Genomic DNA, 15475 nt, shown 5'->3' with positions numbered 1-15475 from the left:
TCAAGAACCTATTAATGTCCACTTTAAATATACTTAATGACTTGACCTCCACAGCCATCCATGGCAATGGATTCCACAGATTCACCATCCTGACTTAAGAAATTCCTCCTCATCTCTGTTCTAAAGAGGTATTCTTCTATTATCAGGCTGTGCCCTCTAGTCCGAGACTCTCCCACTATTTGAAACATCTTCTCCATGTTCATAACTATCTAGACCTTTCAATTAAGCTTTAAACAGGTAGGAGCAATGGAATGGTGCAGTTGGTATTGACTGTTTAGTCTTCCAAAATCAAAAAAAATGTGGCCTTTGCACACCAAAGATGGGAGCCTTTGCAAATGGGCCTCATCTGAATTCCATCAACCAAACTTCAAATGCCAAACAAGTATTTGGAATTAGTTTAGAATTTTGTAAATAACAACAACAAAAAAAACTGGCTTATATTCATGGCCAAGAGGCAATTGCAGTAAGGTAGAAGCAACAGTTTGTGACAATAAGGGAAAAGCTGATGGACTGACAGAACAGCATTAAAACTGAATAAATACATTTTGAAGAAACAGATGTTTCTGAAGATGTAGGGAGAGGAATGAAAAGTTAGCAGTGAGGTGTAAAAAGTGGGGGAGTAAATACAGGGGTAGCAGCTGGATGGAGAATTTCATGAGATGTGCAGAAGAGCCCTCATAACAATATTAAAATGTTTTTTTAGGAATATTACTTGGAGCACAGGCTCCAGTCACTTGAATACTAATGTGAACCATTTCTTAACGTGTCCATTTCTATCTACTGGACCTGGGGCTTCAATTAAATGGTCTACCATTCAAAAAATTTTAGGTGGATTTCTGAGCACAAAAAAACTACCGTAAAATAGATTAAGATGGGCAAATAAGTTTGTCAAAGATACATGCCAAATATTCCTTAATCAATTATTGATTTTTCAAATGGGAAGCAGTTTGCCAACAGTGAAGAATAACCACCCATACCTTCTTATCATAAAGACCATCTATGACTTACACATAGTCTTTTTACTTGAACAGTAGTCAGGATGTGGACAACAAATACAGAAAAGTCATAAAAAGGGCAATGTTGTAATAGTCATGGGGATTTCAATAAGCAGATGGATTTGGAAAATCAGGGTGGTGCTGAATCCCAAGAGAGGGAATTTATAGAATGCCTGTGAGTGTTTTTTTTTAGAGCAGCTTGTGGTTGAGCCCACTCGGGGAATGGCAATTCTGGATTGGTTTATATAATGACCCAGATTTGATAAGGGACCTTAAGATCAAGGAACCCTCAGAAGCCAGTGATCGTTATATGATAGAATTCACTCTGCAGTTTGAGAAGGAGAAGCTAAAATGGGATGTGTCAGTATTACAGTGGAGTAAAGGGAATTACAGAGGCACGAGAGAGGAGCTGGCCAAAGTTTATTGGAAGAGAAGCATGGATGATGGCAGAACAGCAGTGGCTAGAGTTTCAGGGAGCAATTTGGAAGGCACAGGAAAAATACATCCCAAAGTATTCTCAAGGAAGGATGAGGCAACTATGGCTGAAAAGGAGTCAGAGACAGCATAAAAGCAAGAGAGGGCAAATAATATAGCAAAAATTAGTGGGAAGGTAGAGGATTGGAAAGCTTTTAAAAACCAACAATTATAAAATGCCATAAAGAAAGAAAAGATTAAATATGAAGCAACACACACAAAATGCTGGAGGAACTCAGCAGGCCAGGCAGCATCAATGGAAAAGAGTACAGTCGATGTTTCAGCCCAAAATGTTCACTGTACTCTTTTCCAAAGATGCTGCCTGGCCTGCTGAGTTTCTCCAGCATTTTGTGTGTGTTGCTCAGATTTCCAGCATCTGCAGATTTTCTCTTGTTTGTGATTAAATATGAAGGTAAGCTAGCCAATAATTAAAAAAAGATGATACAAGAAGTTTTTTCAGATATATGAAGAGTAAAAGAGGGACACAAGTGGATATCAAACAACTAGAAAATGATGCTGGTCAGTATAGTTTCCTTAATTGGAAATCTTGCTGGGCATATATGTTGGAATTCTTTAAGGAAGTAACAGGTAGGATAGGCAAAGTAGAGTCACTGGATTTTATTTATTTGTATTTTCAGAGGGTCTTTAATAAGGTGCCGCACATGGTATTACAGAAGAGATACTAACATGGATGGAAAATTGTTTGACCGGCAGGAGACAAAGAGTAGGAATGAAGTATGACTTTCTGGTTGGATGCCGGTGACCAATGGTGTGATGCAAAGGTCGGTGTCAGGATGGACCGACCTTTATATGTTGTATTTTACAATTATATCCAAATCAATGATGTGAATGATGGAAATAATGGCTTTGTGACCAAGTTTGTGGATGTTACGGAGATAGATGGAGGGGCTGGTAGAGTTGAGGAAGCAGGGTGTCTACAGGAGGACTTAAGTTGGGAGAATGGGCAAAGAAGTGGCAGATGGAATATAGTGTAGGGATGCATGGTCATACACTTTGATAGAAGGAATAAAGATGTGGACTACTTTCTAAATGGGAGAAAATTCAAAAATCTCCCTATTTCAGGTGCAAAGGGCCTTAACAGTCCTTGTGCAGGATTTCCAAAAGGTTAACTTGCAGTTTGAGTCAGTGTTAAGGAGGGCAATTGCAATGTTAGCATTCATTTTGGGAGGACTAGAATACAAAAGCAAGGATGTAATGCTGAGGCTTTATAAGGCTTTGCCCAGACCACACTTACGAGTATTGTGAGCAATTTTGAGTCACTTATCTAAGAAGAGACGTGCTGGCATTGGAGAGGGCCCAGAGGAGCCATACAAGAATTATCCCAGGAATGAAAGAGTTAACATATGAAGAGCATTTGATGGCTCTGGGCCTGTACTTACTGGAGTTCAGAAGAATGGGTAGGAGGATCTCATTGAAACCTATCAAATATTGAAAAGCTTAGACAGAGTGGATGTGGAGGGGATGTTTCTTATCATGGGAGAGTCTAGAGCCAGAGGGCACAGCCTCAGAATAGAGGGACATCCATTTAGAACAGAGATGAGGAAAAATTTCTTTAGCCAGAGGGTCGTGAATCTGTGGAATTCATTGCCATAGATGACTGTGAAGGCCAAGGCATTGAGTATACTTAAAGTGAAAGTTGACAGGTTCTTGATTAATCAGGATGTCCTGGGTTACAGGGAGAAGGCAGGAGAATGGGGTTGAGAGGGATAATGAATCAACCAAGATGGAGTGTTGGAGCAAACTTGATGGGCTGAATGGCCTAATTCTGTTTCTATGTCTCATGGTCATTAAGCCTACCTTAGCTCCTTCTACAAGAAAGGCTCTCTTCTCCAGACTCAATCAGTCGAAGGTATTTCCCCAATACACTACCATTACCCATTAACTTGAATTTAGCCCAAACTATCACAGCCTTGTTCAGACCACACATATATTCCTATTGAGCCAAAATTACACTTTCCAATTTATTTCTGGCCTCACTCCCAACCCCAGCATATCCCATTAATTAACCCTTGCTTGAGTAACCTTCAATTATGTACCAGCTAAATCACACAAAAGACCTCTTCTTAAAAACTGGGTGTCATCACTGTTGGCAGACACTTTTTGTCTTCTGTAACCTTTACAAAGTTGACTCCTCAAAACATTGAGCATTGAAACAGTTTGCACTGAAATAGTTTGAATATATAATACCTTTCATTATCATGTATCTCAGTGTTTTGCAGCCAATTAAGTACTTTTGAAGCATGATCACTGCTATAATATTGGACAGTACTTAACAACTGCTAGCTTCCTCAACGTTACAGAGAAGATTTACCTGGATGCTGCCTAGATTGAAGGGGATATGTTTAGAGAGCTATGGCTTTTCTCTTTGGAGCAAAGGAGGATGGGAAGTGGCTTGATGGAGATGAACATGATAGTAAGAAGCATGGATCGAATGGACAGTCAGAGACATTTTCTCAGGGCAGAAATGGCTAATACTAGGCGACCAGGCAGAATAAATGCAAGGTGATTAGAGGAAAGTATGGGGGGATGTCAAAGGTAAGTTTCTTTTTCTTTTACACAGAGACCCTGTCAGGGGTGGTGATAGAGGCAGATACATTAGGGACAGTCTTAGATACATGGATGATAGAAAAATATAGAGCTATTGGAAGAGAATGATCTTAAAAGTAGGTTAAAAGGTCAGCACAAAATTGCAGGCCAAAAGGGCTGCACTGGGCTGTAATATTCTATGTCCTGTTACTAATCAGAACATTGGAATTTCCAAGCATAATTATCCCAAGTTGAAGAGTATTTAGCTCCCTCAAGTGGTTGGATGACAACAAAACAAGCCTGCATTTAAAACACATGGTGTAAATCTGTTGAATTGATTCATTTTTACTTGATATTTCCTTAATCTATATTCCAAGAGCTCAGTGATTGTCTTTTCCTCTTATAAGGTACATTTGGAGCCTTACTTAATAGAAGGAAAGCTTTACATTCACAATTTTATCACCGTCAAAGTCTAGAAAATGTTACATTTGTAACACAAATTGCAAGAGTTTAATGTCAAAATAAGCCATAATTACTGCTTAGACAACTTACTGCTAAAATTGAAGTATAATTTCTTGACAAATATTATTTTGAAATAAAGGAAAAATAAATATATTTTTTCAAGAAATATTTTAACTTGCATCTCAATCATGTATATATTTGTATATAAAAATACACTTTCTACGTAATAAAAATCTTTAAGAATAAACCGTGCAATGCCTTTTTATTCTTACATTCATACTCAATGCTCTTTGTGTTGTTCTATTACATTCCTACATATTAATAGCATTGCTGCCACTCACATGGTCCCCTGGGTGTGGTGCTATACAGCTACAATAATTGAGCGGCCTCTTCACCCAACCCTGCCCTTCCCTCTCCAGTAGCAGAAAAACTCAAAACTGTGGTCCATCACCACTGAGCTATTTATCATGCATATAATACATTAATATTCAGCACTGTATAATATTTAATGAAAATCTGCTGCCTCCTGCTAAGTTAACAACAAATATTTCATATTACTGGTCACTCAATCAACTTACTAGAATCGTAGAAATATCTGATGCTAAGAATCTCTCTGAACTGTATTTAAACTAATGGGTTCCGAAAATAAATTGCTATTATCTGGCTGGGAAACTTCTTAGAAGAACAGCAGTAATCCCTTACAGTATCACACTAAATCCAAATTCCAAGCCAATGAAAGATGTACTTAATAAATGCAAGTTAATCTCAAGATAATGCTTGACTGATTGGCAACTTGCCAATGAGCTTTTCATGCATTAACAGCCTACCCTTGACTGAATTTCTAGTGCTTTAAATATCTAACATCAGTGAGATTCATAATGATGAGGTGCACCACAAGGCTGTGTGCAGAGCCCCCTGCTCTACTCGCTTTACACTTAAGACTGTGAGGCTAAGCACAGCTCCAATGCCACATTCAATTTTGCTGATGACACTACTGCTGTGGGCCAAGTCAAAGGTGGTGATGAATCAGCATATAGGAGGGAGATTGAAAATCTGGCTGAGTGGTGCCATAACAACAACCTCTCACTCAATGCTAGCAAAATCAAAGAGCTGATTATAGGCTTCAGGAGAAGGAAACCTGAGATCCAGGAGTCTGTCCTCATTGAAGGATCAGAGGTAGAGAGGGCTAGCAACTTTAAATTCCTTGGTAGTATTATTTTCGAGGGCCTGTCCTGTCCCAAGTGTAATTGCAAAGAAACATAGAAACATAGAAAATAGGTGCAGGAGTAGGCCATTTGGCCCTTCGAGCCTGCACCGCCATTTATTATGATCATGGCTGATCATCCAACTCAGAACCCTGCCCCAGCCTTCCCTCCATACCCCCTGATCCCCGTAGCCACAAGGGCCATATCTAACTCCCTCTTAAATATAGTCAATGAACTGGCCTCAACTGTTTCCTGTGGCAGAGAATTCCACAGATTCACCACTCTCTGTGTGAAGAAGTTTTCCTAATCTCGGTCCTAAAAGGCTTCCCCTCTATCCTCAAACTGTGACCCCTCGTTCTGGAATTCTCCAACATCGGGAACAATGTTCCTGCATCTAGCCTGTCCAATCCCTTTAGGATTTTATACGTTTCAATCAGATCCCCCCTCAATCTTCTAAATTCCAACGAGTACAAGCCCAGTTCATCCAGTCTTTCTTCATATGAAAGTCCTGCCATCCCAGGAATCAATCTGGTGAACCTTCTCTTTACTCCCTCTATGGCAAGGATGTCTTTCCTCAGATTAGGGGACCAAAACTGCACACAATACTCCAGGTGTGGTCTCACCAAGGCTTTGTACAACTGCAGTAGTACCTCCCTGCTCCTGTACTCGAATCCTCTCGCTATAAATGCCAGCATACCATTCATCTTTTTCACCGCCTGCTGTACCTGCATGCCCACTTTCAATGACTGGTGTATAATGACACCCAGGTCTCGTTGCACCTCCCCTTTTCCTAATCGGCCACCATTCAGATAATAATCTGTTTTACTATTTTTGCCACCAAAGTGGATAACTTCACATTTATCCACATTAAATTGCATCTGCCATGAATTTGCCCACTCACCCAACCTATCCAAGTCACCCTGTATCCTCTTAGCATCCTCCTCACAGCTAACACTGCCACCCAGCTTCGTGTCATTCGCAAACTTGGAGATGCTGCATTTAATTCCCTCATCCAAGTCATTAATATATATTGTAAACAACTGGGGTCCCAGCACTGAGCCTTGCGGTACCCCACTAGTCACCGCCTGCCATTCTGAAAAGGTCCCGTTTATTCCCACTCTTTGCTTCCTGTCTGCTAACCAATTCTCTATCCACATCAATACCTTACCCCCAATTCCGTGTGCTTTAAGTTTGCACACTAATCTCCTGTGTGGGACCTTGTCAAAAGCCTTTTGAAAATCCAAATATACCACATCCACTGGTTCTCCCCTATCCACTCTACTAGTTACATCCTCAAAAAATTCTATGAGATTCGTCAGACATGATTTTCCCTTCACAAATCCATGCTGACTTTGTCCGATGATTTCACCGCTTTCCAAATGTGCTGTTATCACATCTTTGATAACTGACTCCAGCAGTTTCCCCACCACCGACATTAGGCTAACCAGTCTATAATTCCCCGGTTTCTCTCTCCCTCTTTTTTTAAAAAGTGGGGTTACATTAGCCACCCTCCAATCCTCAGGAACTAGTCCAGAATCTAACGAGTTTTGAAAAATTATCACTAATGCATCCACTATTTCTTGGGCTACTTCCTTAAGCACTCTGGGATGCAGACCATCTGGCCCTGGGGATTTATCTGCCTTCAATCCCTTCAATTTACCTAACACCACTTCCCTACTAACATGTATGTCGCTCAGTTCCTCCATCTCACTGGACCCTCTGTCCCCTACTATTTCTGGAAGATTATTTATGTCCTCCTTAGTGAAGACAGAACCAAAGTAATTATTCAATTGGTCTGCCATGTCCTTGCTCCCCATAATCAATTCACCTGTTTCTGTCTGTAGGGGACCTACATTTGTCTTTACCAGTCTTTTCCTTTTTACATATCTATAAGAGCTTTTACAGTCAGTTTTTATGTTCCCTGCCAGTTTTCTCTCATAATCTTTTTTCCCCTTCCTAATTTATCCCTTTGTCCTCCTCTGCTGAACTCTGAATTTCTCCCAGTCCTCAGGTGAGCCACTTTTTCTGGCTAATTTGTATGCTTCTTCTTTGGAATTGATACTATCCCTAATTTCTCTTGTCAGCCACGGGTGCACTACCTTCCTTGATTTATTCTTTTGCCAAACTGGGATGAACAATTGTTGTAGTTCATCCATGCAATCTTTAAATGCTTGCCATTGCATATCCACCGTCAATCCTTTAAGTGTCATTTGCCAGTCTATCTTAGCTAATTCACGTCTCATACCTTCAAAGTTACCCCTCTTTAAGTTCAGAACATTTGTTTCTGAATTAACTATGTCACTCTCCATCTTAATGAAGAATTCCACCATATTATGGTCACTCTTACCCAAGGGGCCTCTCACGACAAGATTGCTAATTAACCCTTCCTCATTGCTCAAAACCCAGTCCAGAATAGCCTGCTCTCTAGTTGGTTCCTCGACATGTTGGTTCAAAAAACCATCCCGCATACATTCCAAGAAATCCTCTTCCTCAGCACCTTTACCAATTTGGTTCACCCAATCTACATGTAGATTGAAGTCACCCATTATAACTGCTGTTCCTTTATTGCACAAATTTCTAAATTCCTGTTTAATACCATCTCCGACCTCACTACAACTGTTAGGTGGCCTGTACACAACTCCCACCAGCGTTTTCTGCCCCTTAGTGTTACGCAGCTCTACCCATATCGATTCCACATCTTCCTGGCTTATGCCCTTCCTTTCTATTGCATTAATCTCCTCTTTAACACGGCAGCACCTCTATTTGCTCAGGTGTGTAGTAGAGAGTATATTGACTGGCTGCATCACAGCCTGGTATAGAAACACCAAAGCCTTTGAACGGAAATTTCTACAAAAAGTAGTGATTTCAGCCCAGCACATCACGGGTAAAGCCCTCCCAACCATTGAGCACATCTACATGAAGCGCTGTCCTAGGAAGGCTACATCCATCATCAGGGATCCTCACCACCATGGTCATGCTCTTTTTTCGCAGTTGCCATCAGATAGAAGGTACAAGAGCCTCAAGACTTGCACCACCAGGTTTAAGAACAGTTACAACCTGTTAACCATCAGACTCTTGAACAAAAGGGAATTTCTTCACTTAAGTTCTCACAACCAATGGATTCACTTTCAAGGACTCTTCATCCCATGTCCTCATTATTTATTGCTATTTATTTATATTTGCATTTGCACAGTTTGTTATCTTCAGTGTTCTGGCTGAATGGCCTAGTTGGGTGGTCTTTCATTGATCCTGTTATAGTTTCTATTCTATAGGTTTGTTGAGTATGCCCACAAAAAATGAATCATGGGGTTTATATGGTGACTATACATACTTCGATAATAAAATTTACTTTGAATTTTGAACTTTTCAACCATAAGTAATAGGGGCAGAATTGGGCCATTAGACCAATTGGAGTTAACACTGGGACTAGGCAGTCTGCTTAGCCCCGATCTACTTGCTTCATACATAGTCCTGTGAGGCTAAGTACAACTCCAGTGCCATATTTAAGTTGTTGGCTGAATCAAAGGTGGGTTCAGCAACAGTTATTATCCTTCAACTATCAGGGTCTTGAATCAGCCTGGATAATTTCACCTCACCTCAACTCCAAACTGATTCCACATCCTACTGACTCTCTTTCAAGTGCTCTACAATTCATGCTCTCAGCATTAATTAATTTTGTATTTGCACAGTGTCTTCTTTTGGACATTGGTTGTTTGTCAGACTTGGTGTATTTTTTCATTGATTCTATTGTATTTCTTTGTTCTACTGTGAACATCTGCAGGAAAATGAATTCCAGAGTAGTATATGATGACATATACATAATTTGGTAATAAATTTACATTCAACACTGGGATGCAGGGTGCCAATTCTAAATTCATGCTACACAATTAATACAAATGAAAATTCTCAAAAGCAGTATGGTCTTTACTGGGATCAATAACTGTCTAAGAATTTCATAGCGTATACTCAAAGAGGCTCAGAAAATGCTATGCATCTGTCTGTGTTGTTGAGCTTCAACTTACATTAAATGTTGATATTATAATTGGACTTAAGTTTGAATGAGAAGAAAACTTGTGAAGTTTCCTATTTCTAATAGCAAAATATCAAGCAAATTTTGTGTGCAGGTTAACTGGATTTTTTTCCCCAAGAGGTTAACTAGCTCATGATCTGCAGTTGCTATAAATCAAAGAAGGAATGATATGGTTGGGGAAGAAAACAAGGTGCCTTAATTTACACAAGTCTTCCTAACATTGAGAACTGTGAAATTACTGCAGGAGTGGCACAAAAGTCTGTTTATGCCATTCCAATATTTTGCCAAAATTATGCCAGTGATGCAAAACCAGGACAAGCTCACAAATCCAGGACCACGTGCATAACTTAATATAATTTGGCTTTTTTATTAAATAATATGGTGGCATGCTCAGAGATTGTGTATACCAATAGAATTGTGCACATCAAGTTTAAAGGAGTTGCTTTCATCGATTACAGCAAATAAGTGAAACACTTTCAAAAAAAAAACTTGCACACTATGCTAACCTCCCATTTAGCTGCTGTAAGAGGATGCATGGCAGTAAGCATATGATTGGAGAAATTTGGGGGAGTGGGTTGCAGAGGGGGATAAGAGGGATGAAATGGGAAGAAAAAAAATACAGTCTCAGATATAAAAACACTTCATATTGCAGTGGATTCCAGTTAAGTGGGCCATCCATTAATGGGGTAGGTGCTTACTTAGAACAACTCTTAAAGAACAAAAACTAATCAAGAAAATAGCTGGGATTCCCTTCCTTTATTTGGGACACTATGCCACTTAATTGAGACAAGAAACTTCTGCCTAACAGTTTCTAACTGGTATCAGCCGAGAGACACCTCACCATGCTTAAACTGAACAGTTTTTAAATAGTTACCTACTTGGGCCAATGGACACTAATTCAAAAAGCAGTGATTTTTGATAATTTTCTACTTTAACCTAACAAATTTCAGACCTTTGCAAAATGCCATGAAAAGATTTGACACCAGCCGACGTTAGTTTTATAACGCTGCAGAAGTACCGGTAGTGTCCTAATTTGTTGTGTATTTCATTTAAATAGATAATTTTGTACTCAGTTAAATGGCAGCCTGTTTGTTTTATACTTTTCTAACTATTTCCATAAAACTTCTGGTAAGCAGGCTAGCCTCTTAATTGGGTTAAACTGTACTGGTCCCAATGCATCCCAATTAACTGGAATCCATTGTATTCTGCAATAATATGAAATGTTTTTATATATTCAAGACACTACTACTTGAGTCTGTGAAGTGAAATTGTGCTTATGAATTTAGGTGATAGAAGAACATTGTAGGAACTGTTGAGAACAGTTCAAGGATTTTAAAGACTAAAAGACTGTTCTAGTAAGGTGCAGAACACTATATAACTTTTATTAAATGCAAAATATTAGTAAATTTTAGATAGGTCTGAGAATTTCGGCATGTAAGAAGAATCGCACACAATTCATGACATGATAGTAAAGTAACAAGACCCACCAGTTCCAGCACATGCATCAAGCGCTGCTGCTGCGGCTGTTGTTGTTGCAGGGGCTGCTGCCGCTCCTGCCCCTTCAGATGTTGCTGATTCTTCAGTAGGAGAAGCTGCAAATGCATCTAAGATGCATTACCAACACCATTCACAACAGAAAGTGGAAGGAAAAGCAAAAAGAAAAACAGGGATATGTAGAGCAAGAAACAAGTCACAAGTCTGTAAGCTAAAGGCATTTCAAAAGTCCCCATTACAGTGCATACACATTAAAAATTAGAGATCTACATCTTATAAGTCATCATGCAGAAAATCACCTGGGTGGAGGTGAGGGTATAATCTGTTCTAAAGAACATGGATAAACATAGAAAAATTGTGTACCATCATGCATATTCTATGTAATGGTTCCTTACGCTTGCTTGTGACTTAGATCAATAGAATATTTTATTGAAGTGATCCCCAATAGGGAATGGAGTTATCCAATAGCAGGTGCAAATACAATGAAGATAGTCTTGAAATTGATTAACACTTCAAGCATGTTCATTGATGGAACTAGTATAATCCACACTTCTCAGTTTACATTGCATGCTTACATTCAAAAAGATCAATTATTTTCAACTTCAAATGTGAATGCAGACATTCTTGTAAGGAGCAATACATACTGATCATACTGTTCATTTTATCTATTTATTTAGAGACACCACGCGGAACATGCCCTTCCGGCCCAATGAGCCACATCACACTGCAACCCACCCTAGATAATCACAGGACAGTTTATAATGACTAATTAACCCACTAACCACTACATTTTGGACTGTGGGTAGAACCCGGGGCACCTGAAGCAAAAGCATGTGCTCACGGGCAGAAGGTACTCTTTCTTACAGATGATGCTAGAATTGAACTCTGAATTCCAGGGCCTCGAGTTGTAATAGCGTTGTGTTACCCACTATGCTACTATGTCCTAAAGTACTATCATGCCCTTGAATCAAAAATTACTGAGAATGGCAGTGTCAGTGGGGTAATACGCTGATTCACTGATTTTAAAGACTAAAAGACTGTTCTAGTGAGGTGCAGAACACTACATAACTTTTATTAAATTCAAAATATCTTAGTAAATTTTAGATAGGTCTGAGAATTTCGGCATGTAAAGAAGAATCGCACACAATTCATGACATGTTAGTAAAGTAACGAGACCCACCAGTTCCAGCACATGCATCAAAGATACCACAATTTAAAAGATCATTCATGACTTGCCTGCAGCTGCTCACATTGGGTCACACCTCCTTTGTTGTACTATTGTTGAATTACAACTATAACAACTTACAGTGGCTTCTCTTCGCTTTTGCCCCCAAAGTCCTCCAAAGTTTAACCCTCACCCCACCCTCTATTTCATTGTAATGTACTCTGTGACATCACCCAAAAAGACTGAGATCAATGTAAATATAGAAAGATTTACAACTCCTCCACTTCAGCTACTCCTTTGAACATTTTACCCCTCAGTTTATCTCACTGGTCGTCAAAGCATTACGACCCTCCAAGCAATACTCGCTATCACATCTTTTTTTCAGCCAGGTGTAATAACTTCACTAGTTCACTTGCTACTGAAATCCTAAATCATGCCATTATTACCTTTAGGCTTAATGATTCCGATGCTTTCTTTGCTGTTCTTTTCCCATTGACACAGACCAATTTCAAACTACACTGCTCACATTCCATAAACACAAGATTATGCAGATGCTGGAAGTCCAGAGGAACACACACAAAATGCTGGGGGAACTCAGCAGGTCAAGCAGCATCTACGAAGAGGGTACCACCGTAGCACAGCGGTTAGTATAACACTATTGCAGTTCAAGGTGTTCCAGAGATCCGAGATCAATTCTAGTGCCATTTCTAAGGAGTTTGTTCATTCTCCCTTGAACAGCTGGGGTTTACTCTGATTGCTTCAGTTTCTTCTCACAGTCCAAAGACATTCAGTTATTTACCAATTGGTCATTGTAAATTGTCCTGTAATTAGGCTAGTGTTCAATAGGTGGGCTGCTGGGCAGTGTAACTCACTGGGACAGATGTGCTTGATCCACACTGTATCTCTAAATTTAAATACAATAAAGTTGACATTTTGCACCAAGACCCTTCATCAGGACTCGGCCTGAAAGGTTAACTGTGGATGCTGCCTGACCTGCAGAGTTCCACCAGCATTTTGTGTATGTTACTCTGCTTGTAGTCCAATGTGCAACAAGTTGTATTTACCCACTGCCACCCTATTCACTGGTCCACACTGGCTTCCAGTCCAACTCTAATGTTTTCACCAGTACTACAATCCCAGTCATATATTCACTGAATTACAGACCAACCAAGTTTACCAGCTAGTCTCCTTAATAGGTGATGCCACAAATCGTTTCCTCTTCTTTGCCGCTGTATCCTTTGTTTCAATCAAAATTCAATTTTTGAGATTTACGGTACAGTAACAGGCCCCTTTGGCCCAACAAGCCACATTGCCCAATTATACCTATCTTACCAATTATACCTATCTTATCAATTAATCTACTAACTCATATGTCTATAGAATGTGCGAGGAAACCGGAACACCTGGAGGAAACCCATGTGATCATGGGGTGAACGTACAAACTCCTAACTGACAGTAGCAGGAATTGAACCAGATTGCTGGCGCTGTAATAGCAACACACTAACCTGTGTGCTCCTCTCAAAAAACATCTGACTTTGCAAATTGCCAAACCAAATCTAATCAATGTTTTCCAAGCCGTTGAATGGTCTGTTAGATTTTAGATCCATGCCAGTTTGCCCAATACATGTTTAAACATTGCCAAACCAATATCATCAATACTATTGTTTCTTTAACTGTAATATCAGTCTAATCTAATCTCAGCCCATCTGCAATTGAAACCATTAGCCAGACTTAATTTTCCTTCTAGATTTGAATACAAAGCTTTACTGCACAGCTTTCACTTGATATCAACTTTAGTTTTTGAGTTGCAGTTTATATTACTTATTGAAAAGGCACATTGTACACAACCAGGTGATTTAATATACAGTACCATAAAGTGGCAGAGTAGCATAGTGGTTAGCACAATGCTTTACAGTACAGGAGACCAGAGTTCAATTCTCACCACTGCCTGTAAGGAGTTTGCACATTCTTCCTGTGACCGCACAGGTTTCCTCCGGGTGCTCCAATTTCTTCCCACAGTATAAAGACGTACAGGTTGGTAGGTAATTGGTCATTGTAAATTGATCCGTAATTAAGCTAGGATTAAATTAGGGGAGTGCTGGGTCGTGTGGGTCAAAGGCTGGAAAGGCCGATCTTCACGCTGTATCTCAACAAATAAATAAATAAATAAATAGGAGTTCTACGGTCTTTGCATATCCACTTGCAAATTGTGAACAGTAAAATCAACAAATTTCCCATCCTTACAAATGACAACATAAGAGCCATAATGCTAAAAATGAGATGAGTGGTCTTATCATTTTTGCCTCCTCTTGGAGTCTCTCTATTCACAGTTGACAATCTCCAACCATTTCTGAGATATGAAATAAGAAGTGTGTAATCTACACAATTAAAGCTCCTAGCCACATTACAACAGGAATCAAATTCCAATAATCAAGGGTGTGACAGCAAAGAATTCCTATAAAACTGGTCAGTGGGAATTAAGGAAGAAAATCTCAAATAGCTCGGAGTCATCTGGGCACTGCTTAATTGATGCCCATCTTTTCAGGCCCAGGATAAAACTGCAGATTATTCAGGGTTCAAACATCTTTATCAATAATCCTCCTTCCATAATGGGTAGAAGTAAGGAGTACAGCTCCGTGGTTCCATGAAAGAGGCATCACAGTAGACAGGGTGGTGAAGAAATCTTATGGCACGGTGGCCTTCATCGGTCAGAGCACTGAGTATAGAAAATAGAAGCTGAAGTGTTACAAGATGTTGGTGAGGTGTTCGGGTTTGGTCACCCTGCTGTGGGAATGATGGAAACCTCGAGTGCAGAGGAGATTTATGAGGTTGTTGCTGGAACCTGAGGGACTAAGCTATGGAGAGAGGTTGAGCAGGTTAGGACTTCTTTCATTGGAGTATGGGAGGATGGGGGGAGGGTGAACTGTACCAGACATCCCACCCTGCAGAAACTCATTGCAGGGAGGTAGCACCATCAATTTCTGGGAGACTCCCAGAACTTCCGGGAGAGGTGGGATATCTGCTGTACTATTTGAAGAAATGTATAAGTTTATGAGGGGTAGAGTGGATATGCACAGACATTTTCTCAGTGTTGGAGAATCAA

At 39.8% G+C, this 15475-nt stretch overlaps 1 protein-coding gene across 5 annotated transcripts in view; it reads right to left on the bottom strand.

The window, feature by feature from the left end:
- LOC140189051 (clathrin coat assembly protein AP180-like) overlaps positions 1-15475 on the bottom strand; it is a 203167-nt gene that overhangs the window by 52463 nt on the left and 135229 nt on the right. Inside the window, exon 15 of one of the 5 annotated variants that reach the window (XM_072245780.1) lies at positions 11201-11317. The exons of the other annotated variants lie outside the window; for them this stretch is intronic. Within the exon in view, the coding sequence (XP_072101881.1) occupies positions 11201-11317 (117 nt within the window). The remainder of the gene's footprint in view (positions 1-11200; positions 11318-15475) is intronic. 5 annotated transcript variants of the gene reach the window in all.

This window comes from Mobula birostris, chromosome 2, assembly GCF_030028105.1.
Source record: "Mobula birostris isolate sMobBir1 chromosome 2, sMobBir1.hap1, whole genome shotgun sequence".
In the NCBI taxonomy this organism is placed as follows: Eukaryota; Metazoa; Chordata; class Chondrichthyes; order Myliobatiformes; family Myliobatidae; genus Mobula; species Mobula birostris.
Note: the sequence above shows the minus strand (reverse complement) of the source record. Positions and strands in the feature narration are given on the sequence as shown.